We start from the raw sequence: 19751 nt of genomic DNA, 5'->3' as shown, positions 1-19751 counted from the left end.
AATGGTGTGGCACAGAGGCAAAGATCACAGCTCAGCACTCTGCCTGCCTGAAGAGGAGACCACTGGGAGTCCTCCTGTTGTGCTTCCCAGGAGGGGACAGCTGGAACAGGGAGCCCAGCAGGATCACTGCTTCTGACACTTTTGTTTGCCCTTGGGGATCAAGCTCACTGCCTGCCCTGGAGGTAGCTCCGAGCCCACTGAGATCCATCACTCAGTCAGGCATACTGGCTCATGCCTGCAATTCCGGCACTTTGGGAGGCCAAGGCAGGAGGATCACTAGAGGCCAGGAGTTCAATTAGCCAGGGCAACAAAGCAAGACCCATCTCTACAAAGAATATAAAAATTGGCCAGGCATGGTGGCACACACCTGTAGTCCTAGCTACTTGGGAGGCTGAAGTAGGAGGATCGCTTGAATCCAGGAGTTCAAGGCTGCAATGAGCTGTGATTGTGCTATTGCACCCCAGTCTGTGCAACAGGGAGACCTCATCTCAAAAAAAGAAAAAAATTAAAACCTGAAATGAAAACCAGATTCCTGAAAAATGGCACAGTTTACCAAAAAAAAAAAAAAAAAAAAAAAAAGAGCTACATCTAATTCCAAGAACTCCTAAGGTACCGATAAGAGTTATTTCTGTCTCTTTATGCTGATAAATGTAAAATCTTCATTAGTACTTTTTTTTTTTTTCTGAGACAGAGTCTTGCTCTGTCACCAGGCTGGAGTGCAGTGGCGTGATCTTGGCTCACTGCAACCTCCGACTCCCTGGTTCGAGGATTCTCCTGTCTCAGCCTCCGGAGTAGCTGGGACTGCAGGTGCGCACCACCACACCCAGCTAATTTTTGTATTTTTAGTAAAGACGGGTTTTCACCATGTTGGCCGGGACGGTCTCGATCTCCTGACCTCGTGATCCACCCGCCTTGGCCTCCCAAAATACTGGGATTACAGGCTTGAGCCACTGTGCCCAGCCCATTAGTACATCTTAGTATTGAGTACAAAGTGTTATTGTCTGGCAGATTTAACTAAATTCAACATATGTTAAAAGGATCAAGTGACATTTTGCCCAGGAATGTGAGAGTGGTTCAAGATAAGAAAATCAATTATTGGAAGACATTACATTAATAGAACAAAAAAAACCCCAAATACATGATCATCTCAATAGATGTAGAAAAGGCATTTGACAAAATCCAGCAGCCTTTCATGATAAAAACACAGAAAATTAGGAATAGAAGGGAATTGTGATAAATAGAAGGGAACCTGTGATACACTACATTTAAGAAGAACCCACTCTAAAATCATACTCAATGGTGAATGACTAAAATCTTTCTCCTTAAGATCAGAAACAAGACAAAGATGTCTACATTACCCACCACTATTCAACATTGTACTGAAAGTTCTATCTACAGCAGTTAAACAGGAAGAAATAAAAGGCATCCAAATTTGAAAGGAGGAAGTAAACCTATCCTTATTCCCAAGTAAAATGATCTTAATATATGAAATCTCCAAGAATCCACAAGAACACTGCTAGGGCTAATAAATGAATTCAGAAAAATTGTAGGATACAGAATCAACACACAAAATCTGCTGTTTCTATACATGTGAAATGAACAAGTCAAATAAATTATGAAAGTAATTCCATTTACAGTAGCTTCGGGGGTTTGTCTCAATTGGGCTCTGTTAATTCAGGGGGCTAAGTAAGCAATGCTAGGTTTAGGCTTTCATTCCATTCCATTCTATAGCAAGGTTTTCCAAATCCAGTACTTCATAACTCTCTTATAATCAGGTAGCCACCCGATCCTCTTTTACTGTTCATTCATTGATGTTAGTACATATCCCAATTAAAACCCCCTTCTCTTCAAGGCGAATGTGTTACTGCAAGATTGCCCTGTGATTTTGCTACACACAGCCTCAGGGCCCATCACCCAGTAAGACGGGAGCTCTGCTTCCCATAATTAGTGTGTCATCGCTTCTCATGTTTTTGCATCGTCTCCAGGCTGAAAGATGCAGCATGTAATAATTTTAAGAAATACACATCCACATCTTGATGACCAAAAATGGGGATCCACAAGGAACTTTTTGAAGCTCTTATCCAAACTACTGTCCCTCCCAATTCCACATCTTAAAATCAACTTGTATGCCCTTGTATAAATTACACAAAACCAAAAAAAAAAAAAGACCCAGGAAAGTTTTTTCCCTTCTGAGTTAGTGAGCTCATGGATTTTGTTTCACAGCTTATGGAAAATGGTGCAGTGACACTTGTGGTAAACAGGATGTTGGCAACAAAGAGAAAATATCTCTCCTCAAACTCTATCAACTCTAACCTGCCAGCCTGTTGGTACCTGTGTAGTAAGAAGAGTCTGGTGCCTTGGAGGACTCTGGCTTGTCACAGAGGAGATCCTTTACTGCCAGGACAAGCGCTGGCCATAGGAAATACAAGCTCTAAAACTCTCCCGTAATCTCTCTGACCCAATTTAGCACCACTTTTTTCCACTTCTCTTTCAGGACTGAAACATAAAAGAACCAGTGTCCAGAGGCAAGTGACATATGCCTTATACTCGTGGCCATCCTTCCTTTGTTCGTTCATAAACTTTGCTTAAAATACTAAAATTGCCAATTCCTTATAAAAAATACATTCTTGCCCTCACTGGCCACTGGCAAAGACTTTTATTTCCCACTGGATAAGAGAGCCTCCTTCATCTTCTTGGTCATCGTTGGGATGAGGTGCATGTGGTCATCCACACACTTGGTCACACAAGCGTCCAGCTGCTGCTGCACCTGAAGCTCCTTACCCCCAGCATCTACTGAATCTTTGACTTTGTCATTGCAATGCATGGTGCACCGGGCCAGGTGGTCCCGGAACTTCTCCAACTCATTGGTGACCAAGGCCTGGACTTGAGCCAGAGGCACATGGCAGCACTCGATACACTGGTGCACCTGCTGTATGAATGCCTGACTGTCCTCACAACAGCTGGCACTGCACCTGAACATGAGACCCTGTGCCTTCTGCATGCTCTCTCTTTCCAGACTCTTCATTGTGGAGTCCACTACCTCCTGTACCTGCAGCTGCTGCAGCTCCCCCACGGCGACCCTGCGCTGCCCTGCTCTGCTTAATTTTTCTAGAAATCTAAACTATTCTAAAAAAATTAAGTCTTGCCAGGCACAGACTCACAGTGGCTTACACCTGTAATCCCAGCATTTTGGAGGCCGAGGCAGGTGGATAGCTTGAGCTCAGGAGTTCAAATCCAGCTTGGGCAACATGGCAAAACCCCATCTCTACCAAAAATAAAAAAATTAGCCGGGCATGGTGGTGCACACCCATGGTACCAGCTGTGGGAGGCCAAGGTGGGAGGATCACTCGAGAGCAGGAAGTCGAGCCTGCAGTGAGCCATGATTGTGCCACTTCAGTCCAGCCTGGGCAACAGTGAGATCCTGTCATGAATAATAATAAGAGTAATAATAATAATAGTCTATTAATTTTAAAAATGATTTAAAAAATCTATTGGCCATATGTATGTGGATCTATTCCTCTCACTCTCCTCTCTCTACTGTTTCATTTATCTTGCATCTATTCCTTTGCCAATATCATACTGTGTTTGTTAATTAAAGTACCTTTAGAGTAGATTTTTAAATTGTGCAGGGTAAATCCAATCTATTCTACTTTTTCAAAATTGTTCTAACTATTCTAACTTCTTTGCTTTTCTGTATAAATTTTTTGAATCAACCTGTCTATGTCTCCCAAAAATTCTCTGGGATTTTGATTGCAATTGTATTAAGCGTATGTATGAATTTGGGAAGAATTGTCATCTTTTTAATATTGATTCTTCGAATTCATGAACATGGTGTCTTTCTCCATTTATTTAGACCTTCTTTGATGTCTTTTATCAGCTATTTTTAGTTTTCAGCGTAGAGAGCATGTACATGTTTTGTGAGATTATTTTATTTGAGGACCTACGGTGAATTTTATTGTTTTAATTTTGGGTTCCAATTGTACATTGCTGGTATGTAAAAAGACAATTTACCTTTACACATTGACCTTGTATCTTGCTAAATTCTCTTATTAGTTCTATTTTTTTTTTTTTTTTTTTTTGAGACAGAGTTTTGTTCTTGTTGCCTAGGCTAGAATGCAATGGCACAGTCTTAGCTCACTGCAACCTCCGCCTTCTGGGTTCAAGCGATTCTCCTGCCTCAGCCTCCCGAGTAGCTGGGATGACAGGCGCCCTCCACCACGCCCGACTAATTTTTGTATTTTTAGTAGAGATGGGGTTTCACCTTGTTGGCCAGGCTGGTCTCGAACTCCTGACCTCAGGTGATCCACCCACCTCGGCCTCCCACAGTGCTGGGATGACAGGCGTGAGCCACCGCGCCCGGCCTCCTTGAAATTTTCTACATGTACAACCATATGATCTGCAAATAGGGCTAGTTTTATTGCGTACTTTCCAATTTGTGTGTCTTTTTGTAAATTTTCCTTTTCATTGCACTGACTAGGTGAGAATGGACATCCTTGCCTCATTCTTAATTTTATGAGAATAGCATAATGATAGCTGTAGATATTTAGATGTCTGTTGTCAAATTAAAGACATATTTTTCGGCCCAACGTGGTGGCTGTCATCTGTAATCTCAGCACTTTGGGAGGTTGAGGCGGGTGGATCACCTGAGGTCAAGAGTTCGAGACCAGCCTGGCCAACATGTTGAAACCCCTTCTCTACAGAGCAAGACTCTGTTTCACAAAAAAAAAAAAAAAAAAAAAAAGACTTTTTTTTCTATTCCAAGCTTGCTAAGAGGTTCCTTTTCCCCATGAATGGACATTAAGTTTGGTCAAGTGCTTTTTCTACATTAATTAATATGATCATGTGGGCTTTTTTCTCCTTAGTCTATGGTAGATTACATTGGTTGAGATCCAAATATTGAACCATACTTGCATTCCTGGAATAAACATTATTATATCTTGCTGTGCTATTCTTTGTATACATTGCTAGTATAATAAACATTATGTCATGCTATACTATCCTTTTTTTTTTTTTTTTGAGAAAGAGTCTCACTCTTGTTACTCTTGTTGCCCAGGCTGGAGTAGGGTGGTGCGATCTCAGCCCACTGCAACCTCTGCCTCCCAGGCTCAAGTGATTCTCCTGCCTCAGTCTTCTGAGTAGCTGGAATTACAGGCATGCGCCACCACGTCCGGCTAAGTTTTGTATTTCTAACAGAAACGGGGTTTTGCCATGTTGGCCAGGCTGGTTTTGAACTCCTGGACTCAAGTGTTCCACCCCTCCTCAGCCTCCCAAAGTGCTGAGATTACCAAAGTAAGCCAATGTGTCTGGCCTATACTATTCTTTGTATACATTGCTCATACAATAAAGACCATTATGTCATGCTGTACCATTCTGTTTATACGTTGCTGATTTGCAAATGTTTTGTTGGGGATTTCTTTGTATTCAGAAACACATAATGGTATAGGTATAGTGGTCTATAATTTTCTTTTTTGTACTATCTTTGCTTTTGTTATAATAGTAATGAAAGCCTCATAAAATGAGTTGGAAAGTATCCCTTTTCTATTTTCTGACAGAGATTGTAGAGAATTAATGTTTTCTTCTCATTTAAATAGTTGGTAGAATTCACCAGTAAAATCATATGGGCCTGGAGATTTCTTTTTAGAAGTCTTTTAACTATTCATTTGATTTCTTTAATAGTCATAGGATTATTTAATTATGTCTGTTTCATCTTGTGCATGTTTTAGCAGTTTGTAGTTTTCTAGGAATTGGTTCATTTCATCTAAAGTTTATGTGCATAGAGATGCTCATGGTATTTGTTGTGGGGAGCAACAACTATCCAGGACAGTGGTGTGGGGGTATAAGAATTTGCCAAGACAGGCCGGGCAATGTGGCTCACGCACTTTGGGAGGCTGAGGCGGGCGGATCACCTGAGGTCGGGAGTTCAAGACCAGCCTGACCAACATGGAGAAACATGGAGAAACCCTGTCTCTACTAAAAATACAAAATTAGCCAGGCGTGGTGACGCACGCCTGTGATCCCAGCTACTGTGGAGGCTGAGGCAGGAGAATCGCTTGAATCCGGGAGGTGGAGGTTGCGGTGAGCCGAGATCACGCCATTGCACTCCAGCCTGGGCAACAACAGCAAGACTCCGTCTAAAAAAAAAAAAAAAAAAGAGAGAGAGAATTTACCAAGACAGTTGTTGGTACAGAAAGGCAGATTTATTAGAGAAAGTAGGAAAATATATTGCCAGAGAGACAATGAGCAAGTCAGCAAAAGCTGACTGCAAAGAAACAAAGACTTGTGGAGATTTTGTAGGGCAGTGCTCATGCTGAAGAGGGCTTTGTGTAGTACTGATAATACAGAGATTGCAGTGAGTTAACTTGCAGGTGTCCTGTGATAGCTGGGTGCAGGAAGACTGTGAATTATTTGCACAGGAGGGCTATGTATCCCAGACCATGAGAAAGGCAGACTTGTAGCTTATCTGCTTTCTCTTTTTGCTTTCCCTTGGTCCTGCAAGCCTGACTCCCTTTCCCTGGTCAGGACTCCACATCTCCCTAACAGAGCAACAATAAGAAATATTTAGCATGTGGGTGCAGATTTCATCTTCCAACTGCTTCCTGCTGACCAGAGGCATCAAGCTGGCCCGACTTCATCCTGTTAGTCTGTCAGGAGGTTACAAGGGCCTAAATCCTTGGCTTGGGAGTTAATTGGGCAGAGTCATTGTGTAACCATGGGGTTGGGGGCGGCATTTGTAGACTAAAATTTTGTCCTGCTGTATCCAAAGGAGAGTCATGGAGTTCTTTTAGTGGCTGATACCCTCACGGCAGTGACATTTTAGTTTGAAATTGTTGTATTCTAGAAGACACAAAACAAGATAGTGCATTAATAATACATAATACAAATAAGCTAATATAAGCATTATTATAGGTGGGAGAAGTGGGGCCTGAGAGAGAAGATTTCTAAATGTTAATTCAATAAGAGAAAATCAAGGAAAAGTTTGTAGATGTACTAGTGAGGAGTTAGTTTAGTTTTGACCTTTATTTCTATATATTCCATTCCAGTTGCTGAACTATGTACAGGTATGAAAGAATTACTACACATTTTGCTGGCATTAACTTTATTGTTTCCCCACCATAGAAAAAACCTGTGGAGGTGCACAGTGAACTTGTCTCCCATTCCTGGTGTGTCTGATTAGAGTTGAGGGTGTAATTGCAATGGGCTTGAACTAAAGGCCCTAGGACAGGGCCAGACCCCTTGGAGTTTGTGGTGTGGAGGTGAGCCTTACAGCCTCTATATACGATGAAGGCAAACAAATTTTTAATAAGAGGCATTTTTATGGAAACAGAAGAAAAAAACAAACATTAACATTGGGCACAATTTATCCGGATGTTAAACTCAACGCATTTTTAGTTATAGAGGAGGAAGGCAGTGGCCATCTTACCCTTTTCATTCTTTTGCTTGTATTTTAAACAATGAACTTTAGTTTGCAGGACCTTAGGAAAGAGGTAATAGCAAATCCATTGAGTTTAAATTGGAAAAATAAAAGGAAAAAAATGTTGAATGCATTGGGAACTTGTAGCGAAAGAATTCAGGATTTGGTTAAAATTGTGAAAAATAATAAAAAACTTTAAAACAGTGGACAAGACTAGAATTTGGTGACAGGTGTACTACAGCTTTTCTGAAACGTAATTTTTCTTTCCAGTTTACTAAAAACAAATTATAATAGAAAAAAATCTATTGGTAAAATAAGTTTTAGTCTTATTATACTTGGCTTGAGTATTTGCATGAAGTTAGCAAGAATAATTATTTTGCATATAGACTCTTTTATTTTTTAAATTTGGTTTTGCTGAAACTTTATTTCATAGAGAATCTCAGATTTGACTTTAATGCCTTAAGCCCAGTTATGGGTTTGTGCCACTAAACACCTGTATGAGTTGGGTAAATTCTTTTCCTCTTGAAGTCCCAAGACAACTTGGGGCTCCTGGGTCTGTTAGAAAGTGACATTCTTTACTTATCACGGTTAGGAACCCTGCACAGGGACTGCGTAGATAAGGTATGAGGCCAGCTTTTCCAAGGAACTTTTATTGGCTTTATAAGTTAACTTTGATTCCGCCTCCCCACCCCCCCAAAAAAGCATGCCATTCCAGTTAAAGCTTGGTGAAAATAACCAGTGTCTCCAACTGTGACCTGTTACGAAAGAAAACAGATTTTTTTTCTTTTCTTTTCTTTTCCAAGACAGGGTCTCGCTTTATCACCCAGGCTGGAGTGCAGTGGCGCAATAACAACTCACTGCAGCCTCAACCACCCAGGTTCAAGCAATCTTCCCGCCCCAGCCCCCCAAGTAGCTGGAACTATAGGCATGTGCCACCATCCCCAGTTAATTTTTTGTGTTTTTCATAGAGACAGGATTTTGCCACATTGCCCAGGCTGGTCTTGAACACCTAAGCTCAAACAATCCACCTGCCTGAGTGCTGGGATTACAGGTGTGAGCCATGGCACACAGCCAGAAAATAGAAAATAGATTTTCACGCCATAGTGTGAGCCACGGCACACAGCCAGAAAATGAGCCATGACACACAGCCAGAAAATAGATTTTTAATGAATATATGCAAATAACTGTAGTTTTTAGTTTTTTTGTCTTTTAGTTTTTAGTTTTCCATTAGTTTAGTTTATGTAATTAACTTCTGTTCTGCTCAATATTTATGAACACATTAGCTTTTAATGGGAGTCTGGGAAGTTTTTTTCTTTATTCTAACGTTACAATTTCCAAAGTTATTAGAAACCTGCACTCAAGAGCACCTGTTAGAGTTTCTACAGGTGATTATAAAACCACCTTGATCTAAGGCAGACGGAAAAAGAGGACAATAAAGAGCTTTAGAAAGCTTTATTTAACTCTATAAGGCAAGTTAACCATTTGAGCTCTGAATTCTTCTTGTTGCAACTTGCTCATAAGTTTAAAATGTACATGAAAACAGGCCATAATGTGCAAGCATCTGGAGTTTTAAAGAGAACAATAAAATCAAAGATTAGGATGTTAGAAATTGTCTTTCCCTTTTAAGGCTGGATCTTTGGATTGAACAGAAAAAGAGAAAAGGAAAAGAAAGAATGAAGAGGCAAGGGTTCAGCTTTACAGGAGGGCTTGTGAGCCTCCCAGCAACTGCATGGTGTGGAGCTAGCACTCTTTTCCACTTTATCTCCGTCAGGAAAGCTTTAGCACTTCAGACCTGCAGAATGTGGAACAAATGTTTCCCACCTCCACAGGTTTCTCGTTAAGGTGCGCTGTTCTCAGCTGCAGCAGAGAGCGCCTTTAGATTAAAGCCACTGGGGGTTGAATTTTTGTTCTGGGGGTCCTTCAGCTTTCAGGGCAATCCTGTTTCCAGTGGCCAAGCTTGTGGCAGAGTGCGCAGGCTATGCCCAGCTTTTCCCCATTTATTTTACGGGGTAAGTTGACCTTTAGTAGCCTGACCTTTTGCACAGACAGCAGTTATTTGGAGGCGTGTCCTTAGGGAAACCTGGAGAAGCTGGGGGCTTGTAAAGCAGCCAGCCATTGAGCCTGCCTCTTGTCCCTGCATTTTCGCTTTTTTCTTTTTCTTAGCCCTGTTTTCCTTATTTTGCTTTTGATTATAAAGACTGAGGAGGTTAATTTGAGGATTTCCTGAATAGGGGCCATGCTGTGTTACAAAAGAAAATTAGATATTTCTTTTTTTGAGAGTCTGAGGGTTAAATTTGTCTTAATGCTTTAGGATGCAGCCTAGCGGTGAGTCTGAAGGAATAGACGGGGTTTGTCCCATGGTGGAACTGGAAGACACACGCCTCGGGGGCACTGCCACTCAGGGTCATGAACCGCACGTCTGCTTGGGACATCCTGCCAAGACGAACGCCGAGATGTATGCCGAGTTCCACGGACGTCTGCTGAGGGACTTGGCGTGCACTTTATAAAGGGGCATCCCACCTAGTAGTAAAGATCATCCGGGGGCCCTGCGGCTGGACAGCCAGTCCGGGTTCTCACTCACGCCGGGTGATCAGCCCAGGTATGAGGAAGGAAGGGTACAGGAAGATCTCCACCGGTGCTGGCCCAGGAAAGGGAGCGGGCAGAGGATCACCATTCTGAGGCTGTCTGAAATTACCTAATTTGGCAATATCCGGAACAGGATGGCTGGGTGACTCTCCAGAATTTTTCTTTGTTTATTTCTTAAGGTGTAGGCTGATATTATTGATTCAAGACCTCCTTTTCTCATGTAAGCCTTTTAATGCCATGAATTTCCCTGGAAGGACCACTTTAGTTGCATCTTACATATTTTCATATGTTGTATTTTCATTTTCACTCAGTTAAAAATACTTCTAATCTCTCTCAAGACTTCTTTGACCCATGGGTCACTTATAAGTATGTTTAATTTCCAAGTGTGTGGTATTTCTTCTATTGTCTTCCTTTTATTGGTTTATAGTTTAATTCTATTATGGTCAAATGACATATTTTGTATGATTCCAATTTTCCTAAATTTGTTAAGCTGCAGGATATGATCTATCCTGGTAAATGTTCCAAGTGTGCTTAAAAAGAATGTGTATTCGGTCATTGTTGGATGGAGCGTAATATATGTGTTAATTAGATCTAGTTGATTAATGATTGCGTTAGTCTGCTTTGCATTGTTATAAAGGAATATCTCAGGCTGGAAAAAGATGTTTATGTGGCTCATGATTCTGCACGCTGTACAGGCACAGCCCCAGCGTCTGCTTGGCTTCTGGGGAGGCCTCAGGAAGCTTCTGATCATGGCACAGGCAAGGGGAACCAATTTATCACATACTGAGAGAGGGAGGAAGAGAGACGGAAGGGAGGAGGTGTCAGGTTCTTTTAAACAATCAGCTGTCATGTGAACTGGATAATATATAAGCTGTTTCCACTGGATAATAGAGTGAGAACTCACTCATCACCAAGGAAACGGCACCAACCCATGCATGATGGATCTGCCCCCACGTCCCAAACACCTCCCACTAGGCCCATCTCCAACACTGGAGATCACATTTTAACATGAGATTTGTAAGGGACATCCCAACCACACCAATGATGGAATGTCATCTCCTTGATGATTTTCTGTCTCTAGTTCTATGTATTGCTGAGATAAATGGTTTCTGATGAGAAATCTACAGCCATTTGAATTGTTGTTCCCCTATGGGTAATATGTATATTTTTTATTTGACTGCTTTCAAGAGTTTTTCTTTATCCTTACTTTCATGTGTTTCTCTATGATATATCTGGATGTGTATTTCTTTTGGTTTATGTTGTTTGGAGTTTGAGATTGTATTTTGGTTATTGTATTTTTCAGTTGTAAAATTTCCATTTGCTTCTTTTTCCTTTATTTTCCTTTTCCAGACAGTATATCTCTGTCACTCAGGCTGGAGTGCAGTGGCGTGATCACAGCTCACTGCAGCCTCATACTCCTGGGGTCAAGCAATCCTCCTGCTTCAGCCTCTCAAGTAGCTATGAATATAGGCACGTGTCACCACACCAACCTAATTTTTTTTTTTTTTCATAGAGATGGGTTTTCACTGTGTTACCTAGGCTGGTCTTGAACTCCTGGTCTCAAGTGATCCTCCCACCTTGGTCTCCCAAAGTGCTGGGATTAGATGTGTGAGCTATTGTGCCTGGCCTGTTTCTTTTTTATATCTTCAATTTCTTTACTGAGACTTTCTCCTTTCCCCTGGTTTCTAGAATATTTGTAATTGATCATTGGAGGGTATTTTTGGTTTTGGTTTTGGTTTTTCTGTTTCCTTTCCTTCTTTTAATGATGGGATTTTATTGTCTTATAGATCTGGCCAGAAGTCTGAAGTCAAGATGTCGACAGGACTGGTTCCTTTTGGAGGCTGTGAGGGTAGATTTGTTCCATACCTCTCTCCTGCTTCCTAGTGGGCGTAGGTAATCATCAGTGCCCTTGGCTTGCAGCAGCCTCACTACAGTCTCTGCCTCCATCCTCACATGGCCTTCCCCTTGGGGGCTTCTCTGGGTCTCAAATCTCTCTCTGCTTTCTCTTATAACAACACAGCCATTGGGTTTAGGGTCCACCCTAAATTCAGGATGGTCTCATCTTGAGATCCTTAACTTATTTATGCCTGCAAAGACCTTGTTTCCAAATACGATCTTCTGTCGTGTTTCCAAATACGATGTTCTTAGGTATCACAGGTTAAGACTTGTGCACGCCTTTTGGCGGGGATACAATTCATCCTGCTACAGGGAATAATTTACATATGATAAGACTCAACAATTTTAAGTGGCCAGGCACGGTGGCTCTCCCCTGTAATCCCAGCACTTTGGGAGGCCAAGGCAGAAGGATCGCTTGAGCTCAGGAGTTTTGAGAGCAGCCTGAGCAACATAGAGAGACCAGACCCCACTTCTACAAAAAATAAAAGATAATATTTGCCAGGCGTGATGGTGCATGGCTGTAGTCCCAGCTGTTCAGAGAGCGCTCTCACCCTATTTCCACCACGTGAGATAGAACGAGCAGTTGGCAGCATGTAATCTGGAAGAGGGCCCTCACCAGGACCGGACTGTGTTGGCGCCCTGATCTCGGACTTTCAACATCCAGAACTGTAAGAAATTAATTTCTGACGTTGATAAGCCACTCAGTCTATGGTATTCTGTTATAGCAGCTAGAACTGACTAGGACACTCTATTAAGAAATCTGTACTTGACATTCGGAAAATATTGAGAAAGGCAAATATGACCAATGCCAAATTTGGAGCCAGATGAAATTGTTTATTTCTTTTATTTTAAACTAGAGACTGGGTCTCACTATGTTGCCCAGGCTGGTTTTGAACTCCTGGGCTCAAGCAATCCTCCTGCCTTGGCCTCCCAAAGTGCTAGGATTACAAGTGTGTGCCACCACACCTGGCCAAGGTTGTTTTAGTCTAGTAATGATGAAAATGCATCTCAGGTGCATAAGCTTGGCAGGTACCTCCTGAGTAGTGGCTGAGGGCATTCATTTGTCTGCACTTGAACTGTGGGTGTATATTTATATCTTGGAAATGTTAAGGAGTACCATTAGTTCCTTTCTCTAAACCCCTATTCCTGGCCCTTGTTCTGCCATTCAATATGTGGTCATAGTTGGACAGTTTCTTATGAAGAAAGAAAGGGAATCCTTAAAGAAGAGACTAAGACATTGATTAATCCAGTAACTCACCAGCGATGTCTTTCCTTATAGCCCTTGGCTCAAAGTCCGTGGCATATAAATCAGACACGGTGACTGTGCAGCCCTGCCTGCTTAGTTCACCCACACCCATGTTATTCAAGGATGCACACAGATGTACACAAGAGGGCATATAAATTATGACCACTTTCTTAGCTAAGTCACGAGCAGCAAAAGAACCTCATGGGAAAAAAATTTCTCTTAGTCATAATTCAAGGAAGAAGAATACCATTAGCAAATGCATCACTGTAGTTAAAGCTGAAAAATAAGACTTTTAGTACATACTCTTAAAATGGTGATCATTTTACACTATTTTAAGGGATAATCTTTAAGGTTTACTTTCAGCTAATTTTACAATACACAGTCTTGGAAAATAAGATGGTATAAATCTATGCCCTCTCCAAATGAAATTACTAAACTTTGGGAAAAGTCTGATATAATGTGGCTGTTCTAGGTGAGAGGTTTTAGCCTTGTCCTTCTGAGAATAATAATAGTTCACGCGGCATGTTGAATTCACTGGGGCACTGACTTTTGCTCTTAGCCACAGTCCAACCCTGACAAATATCAATCTGATCATAAGAATGTTTAGGTTTTCTTCTCCTCCAAGCACAGGGGAATTTGGTACCTAACACAAAGCAGAAAGAATGGCCAGAGATCCCGCAAGCCTGAAGCCGGTCCTCTTTGGGTGGTGATACAGGTAACGGGGAGAAATCTGGCAGTGGCGGTGTCTCACGGCTTCGATTATGTGGGCACCTCACCCACCCCTAGTGTGGTGCGTTCTCATTTCAGAAATCCCTGTAAGACTTCTCGTCTTTCTGGAAGACAAATGGGCAAACAGCTTCTGTGCCAGAGATAGTCGAATGAAAGGCAAAACGCTGAAGTGTGAGCTAGGGCAACTGCGGTTATAATGACAGAGTCTGGATTTGGAACCATCTGTTCAGGCCCTTCAAAATATTGTACATAACGCTAAAATCACTGCTTTCAGTCCATTCTACCAACAATAGGAGTTGAGAGTTAAGCAATGTTATTGTTAAGGTTTTTAATCCTGATCCCCAAAGTCCATGTTTCATGTCTTCTAAAAGTAGCTTAATTTCTTTTCCTGAGAATTTAATTTATGGCACCAGTCTGAATATCGCAAAAAGGAGAAGCCCCTGATAGGCCAGCAACAACCGCTCTAGGAGCCAGCCTTGGTGGGGGCCGGTCTGTGAGGTTGTCCCAGGGCTCTGCTGCCACCTGCAGCCCGTGCAGCTCAAAGGCATATTCGTGACAGCCAGCCTGACCTCAAGTGCACCTGGCGTCCTCTGCGGCACAGGAGTGGGGATCAGATCCTGGGAGGTCCAGGCTGCAGTGGGCCGTGATCGCGCCACTGCACTCCAGCCTGGGTGACAGAGTGAAATCCTTGCCTCAAAACAAAAACGGAAACAAAATCCAGTAAATCTCATCGGTCCCTAAATGCCCTTAATAGCCGCCCTTCCACCCTTAATAGCATAAGAATGCTGAGTGTTTTCTTTCAAACCTTGAGAGGTGAACTGATAGCAAAGTCTGATTTAACCACGAGCACGGGTGCTTTGGCCCTGCCATTCTGGGGTCACTGTTGAGTTTACATCCTGCACGGGCTTGTGGACGTGGGTCCACTAGGGTGGACATGCCCTGAGTGCTCAGGGCTCACACTCCTGAGGAGACCCCGTGTGAACTCTAAAGGTGCCACTCTTTCAGGCCCATTGACTCAGCTGTTGTCCCCAAAGCAACACGCCCTGCCTCGGTGGTAGGCCTCAAGAGGCTTGTTCAGCGTTGGCAGGGGAACGAGTGGTGTTTTGTTTTGAGACAGGTTCTCGTTCTATCACCCAGGCTGGAGTGCAGTAGTGTGATCATGGCTCACTGCAGCCTCAACTTTCCAGGCTCAAGTGATCCTCCCACCTCAGCCTCTCAAGTAGCCGGGACCACAGGCGTGTACTACTATGCTCAGCTAACTTAAAAAAATATATATTTTGTAGAGATAGGGTCTCACTATGGTGCCCAGGCTGCTTTCCAACTCCTGGGCTCAAGCAATTCCCCTACCTCAGCCTCCCAAAGTGGTAGGATTACAAGTGTGAGCCACTGTGCCTGGCCAAGAGGATTTTTAACACAATATGCATCCAGATTTATTTTATTATTATTACTCTTTCTTATCACAAACTATTTCACATGTATAAAAGTAAACTTTATAGAAATTGATTTATACATGACAGTGAAATGAATACTTGAGTACTCACCATTTAGCTGGAGATATAGATCATTAAAAATACCTTTAAAGACCTGTGTGCCCCCTCTCATCACATTACTATTCTGAAAATTTAATTATACTTTTCCACATGAATGTGGCAGGTGATTTTTTATTTGGTATGTTTTTATACTTGAACTGAGTGATATCTGAAACCTGTATTTTTCACTCAACTTTATAGTTATGAAATATACACATCTTGATGTGTGGACCTGTAGTTAATTATTTGTTAATTGGGTAGTATAGTGAGATGTGTAAATGCTCAATTTTACAGTCAATTTTTGAACAATGTACTAATGGACACTACCCACCAGTGGACTATGAATTTATCTGTTGACCCATAGACTTACTAACACCTTGTATTGTCTACACTGCTGGGTGCAGTGATTTTTTTATACCTATGAGATCAATTTTGTTCAAAAATTTTTTTAGATGGAGTTTCGCTCTTGTTGCCCAGGCTGGAGTGCAATGGTGCGATTTCGGCTCACTGCAACCTCTGCCTCCCAGGTTCAAGTAATTCTCCTGCCTCAGTCCCCTGAGTAGCTGGGATTACAGGCATGCACCACCACGTCCGACTAATTTTGTATTTTTAGTAGAGACGGGGTTTCCTCCATGTTGGTCAGGCTGGTCTCAAACTCACAACCTCAGGTGATCCGCCCACCTCGGCCTCCCAAAGCGATCGGGTTACAGGCGTGAGCCACCGCACCCAGCCAATATTTATTATTTTAATGGCATCCATTTGACTACCACTTACTAAGAGATGTGTCCTGAAATCTACCACTCTGATAGTGGATTTGCCAATTTCTTTTCATAATTCAGTGTTTGTTTTATGTACTTCAAAGCTGTTTATTAATGCATACCAAGTTTGGAAGTGGTGTAACTTCATATTGAATTGATACATTCATCATTACACAGAGACCTTTTTTATTCCTAATCATGATTTTTTCTCTAATGTCTATTTGTGCTTGATATTAATACAATGATCCTACCTGCTTTTAAGTATTTGCGTGATATATCTTTTTACATCCTTTTACCCTTAACTTTTTGTGTTGATGGCTTAGATATATCTCTTGTAAACTGAAGGTAGTTAAATTTAAGCTTTTTATCCAGCTAGACTCTTTTAACTGGTATTTTTGTCCATTGACCTTTTTTGTGATTACAGATATATTAGGATTTTTTTCCACTATTGTATTTTACGTCTTCAATTTGTCCTTCTTTTACTGCTGATTTTCCCCCCCCATTCTTATCTTCTTTTGGATGATAGCATTTTTTCTTATTCCATTTTTCTCCTCTACTAATTTGACCTCAATTTCTATTGTTTTAATACTTATCCCAGAAACTTGAATATACATATACCACTTAAAAATCTAAATCATTAGCGTTATCCCCCCTCCCTGAAAAAAGAACTGACTGTTTTTATTTGGATTATACCCTCTATATGTTATTTTTGCCCAGGATTATAGTTTTATCTGCTTTTTAACCCTATAAATTAGGCTATATTGTTATTTATTTACTTTTGAGACAGGTCTCTGTCACCCAGGCTGGAGTACAGTGCAATCATAGCTCACCAGAGCCTGTAACTCCTGGTCTCAAGGGATCCTCTCACCTCACCCTTCCAAGTAGATGGGACTATAGGCGAGCACCGTCACAGGCAGCTAATTATTTTTAATTTTTGTAGAGATGAGGTCTTGCTATGTCACCCAGACTGGTCTCAAACTTCTGTTCTCAAGCTGTCCTACCACTTTGGCTTTCCAAAGTGCTGGGATTACAGGTGTAAGCCACCGTGCCTGGCTGCTAATCTCCTGTTTAATTGATTCAGTCTTTAATTTCAACGTTTATATATTTCAATTCTAGGTGTTCCTTTAAGTTGTGTTTTAAATCTGGTCACTTTTGAATGTCTTTATTTCTTTAAACATTTTATACATGGTTGTTTTGTGTCATGTGTCCTATAATGCCAATATTTGAAGATCGTAGGTGATTAAATCTATTGCTTAGTGTTTTTATTTCCACTCACAAAGTTTTGCGTCCTCCTGTGTTTGGTCGTCTTGGAGGGCATATATTAGACTCCTCTTAATCAAAGGGAATCCTGATAGGCATCATGTTTTTCTCCAGAGAGAATGTGTGTTTACTTAAATTACTTACTATACTGAGGGTTGCTATCACTTGGGATCACTTAACTTCTTTAGATTTGCTGACTTGTGGACGTGGGTAGAATAAATTCCAAATCCAGACCCTATGGAATAGGAGGGTTTATTTTTCTACCCAGAGCTGAGGAGGAGGTGGGCTACCTGCCTGTCTCCCTGTAAGGGCGAGCGGATTTTTCTACCCACCTTGGAGCCCCTCTACGAAGTCTTGATTCCGCTGCCCACATGGCACAGCCCCCAGGCCTGGTCTTGCTCCCTTTGGCTCGGTTATTGGTATCAGTATTTGATGCCGACGCAGCCTAAGGTTCCACACTTGCTTTCCAATCCGCTGGCAGCAACTTGTTTATTGTTGTTGTGGTGATGGGGGTGGTGGGGTGAGGGGTTGGGGATACGCTTGGGTATTTTCCTTCCTTTTTTATGATCTTAGTAACACATTTAAAAGTATATTTGTTGTGATTTACTTGGCATCTAGGAGTGTTGCTTCAGGAGAGCTTTTCAGATGTCTTGTCTGCCACAGAACAGGAAGTGAAAGTCTCTGCGTGGTTTTTGACCTCACCCAGACATGACACAGAAGAATCTCTGACCCACAAAACATGAGATCCTTGCAGACCCGGGGACCCCGCCTTAGGTTACCGCTGTTCTCACTGGGAACTCCCCAGGAGAGTCGTTAAGGGTCGCTTCTTAAAAATGGCCTTTGCTCCGTGCTGCTTCAGTTCCCCCGAAGGGTTCCTTGCCCCAGTGGAGCAGAGCACAAGCTTTGGAAAAGGCTGCCTGGGTTTTAGCTTCCACGCTGCCTCTTGTGGGGGTGGAGCCTCTTGTGGGGGTGGAGCCTCTTGTGGGGGTGGAGCCTGGCTCAAGTGACTTGAGCTCTGTAAGTTTCTGTTCGCCGTCCGTAAAATGGAGATAACAAAACCTTCTTACAGACTGTCAACTCAGGCTGCAAGACATCAACAGAGGTCATACCTTCCATCCACGATTCGAGAGTTCAGATGACACACACTCGGATTCTGACCAGCTTTACCCTCAATACATTCTCATCGAACACATCACTGGCTGCGTTGACGTTCCAGCATATCAGCCCACTTTACGGGAAGAAAGAAATGGGGAGAGATGAGCAGAAATCAGACTTCCCAGCAGACACAACCCGGGGCAGGGTCAGCACCTGGGCCATCGGGATCCCAGACAGGATTTCAAGCTCCTCCTGGGATCCTAGAGGGAAGGCTTCTCGTGACAGGACTGAGGACACGCTGGCACCTAGCGTATCAGGTGGGGCAGCTATGGAAGCCAGACTCCTTTTCTTTCATAGGTGGGGAAACTGAGGCCCGAAGAGGTGGGGGAGCTTGTTCAGGGGTACTCAGCTGCTGGCAGAACTGGGCCTGGATGCAGGACTGCATCAGCCTCTTCTCCCTCTGTCACTTCCCCACAAGGGCAGATTCTTCCTCACCTCTTCCTCCTCCTTCTTTGTGTATACACTTAACCTGCTTCATGAGGAGATATGCTACTTTAAATTCTGTTATAATTTTTATATACCTCTATGAATGTTTTTAGATTATGGTCATCAGATTCCAAAATTAATTTGTTTTGTTTTCACTGGAGTCCTGCATATTCCCATGTAGATAGTCACCATGCTTGCAGCATTATTTAGGATTCTTTGATTGTAACTGCTATACACTCAACTCACAGCACTAAGCAAAAAAGGCAACATCTTGCCTCACATAACTGAAGAGTTGAAGAGGAAAAGCTCCAGTTCAGGCAGGGGTAGATGCAGGTGTTCACAGCGTGTCACTAGGGAGTTGTCTCTCTGTGTGGCTTGGCCGCACCGTCCTCTGCCTGGGCGCGTTTGTGGGCCAGTGCTCTCAATGTGTTGGCCCCTGACCCACTTGCCTCATCACAGCTCCAAGTCCAGAAGCAAGAAAAGCCTCTCTTTCCTGATAGGTCCAGTGAACCCCTGAGTTCAGTCTCACTGCCTGGGGTGGTTAGGCAGTGCCTGGGCTGGGCCACGGAAGACTGTGATCAGTCAGGGCTGTGAACTGCCACTCCTGGGTTCGGAGGAGGGGCTATCCCTATGAACACCACACCGCTTGGTGAAAGGGCCTGGTTCCCCCACATGCAGAAAAAAACCAAGGTGTTGCCATCAGAAGGAATGGGAATAGATATGGGACAGGCAAAGATGACTCTTCACAGTATCTG

At 42.6% G+C, this 19751-nt stretch overlaps 1 protein-coding gene across 1 annotated transcript; it reads right to left on the bottom strand.

The window, feature by feature from the left end:
- Positions 1-2644: 2644 nt before the first annotated feature.
- Positions 2645-13251, bottom strand: LOC117088290 (protein FAM136A-like). Its single transcript, XM_033219473.1, has 2 exons — positions 13152-13251; positions 2645-3108 (listed from the first exon to the last, which is right to left on the bottom strand). The coding sequence occupies exons 1-2, from the start codon at positions 13249-13251 to the stop codon at positions 2657-2659; spliced, it is 552 nt and encodes a 183-aa protein (XP_033075364.1). The 3' UTR covers positions 2645-2656.
- Positions 13252-19751: the final 6500 nt, after the last annotated feature.

The sequence above is a fragment of the Trachypithecus francoisi genome, unplaced genomic scaffold (genome assembly GCF_009764315.1).
Source record: "Trachypithecus francoisi isolate TF-2019V2 unplaced genomic scaffold, Tfra_2.0 Lachesis_group10, whole genome shotgun sequence".
In the NCBI taxonomy this organism is placed as follows: domain Eukaryota; kingdom Metazoa; phylum Chordata; class Mammalia; order Primates; family Cercopithecidae; genus Trachypithecus; species Trachypithecus francoisi.
Note: the sequence above shows the minus strand (reverse complement) of the source record. Positions and strands in the feature narration are given on the sequence as shown.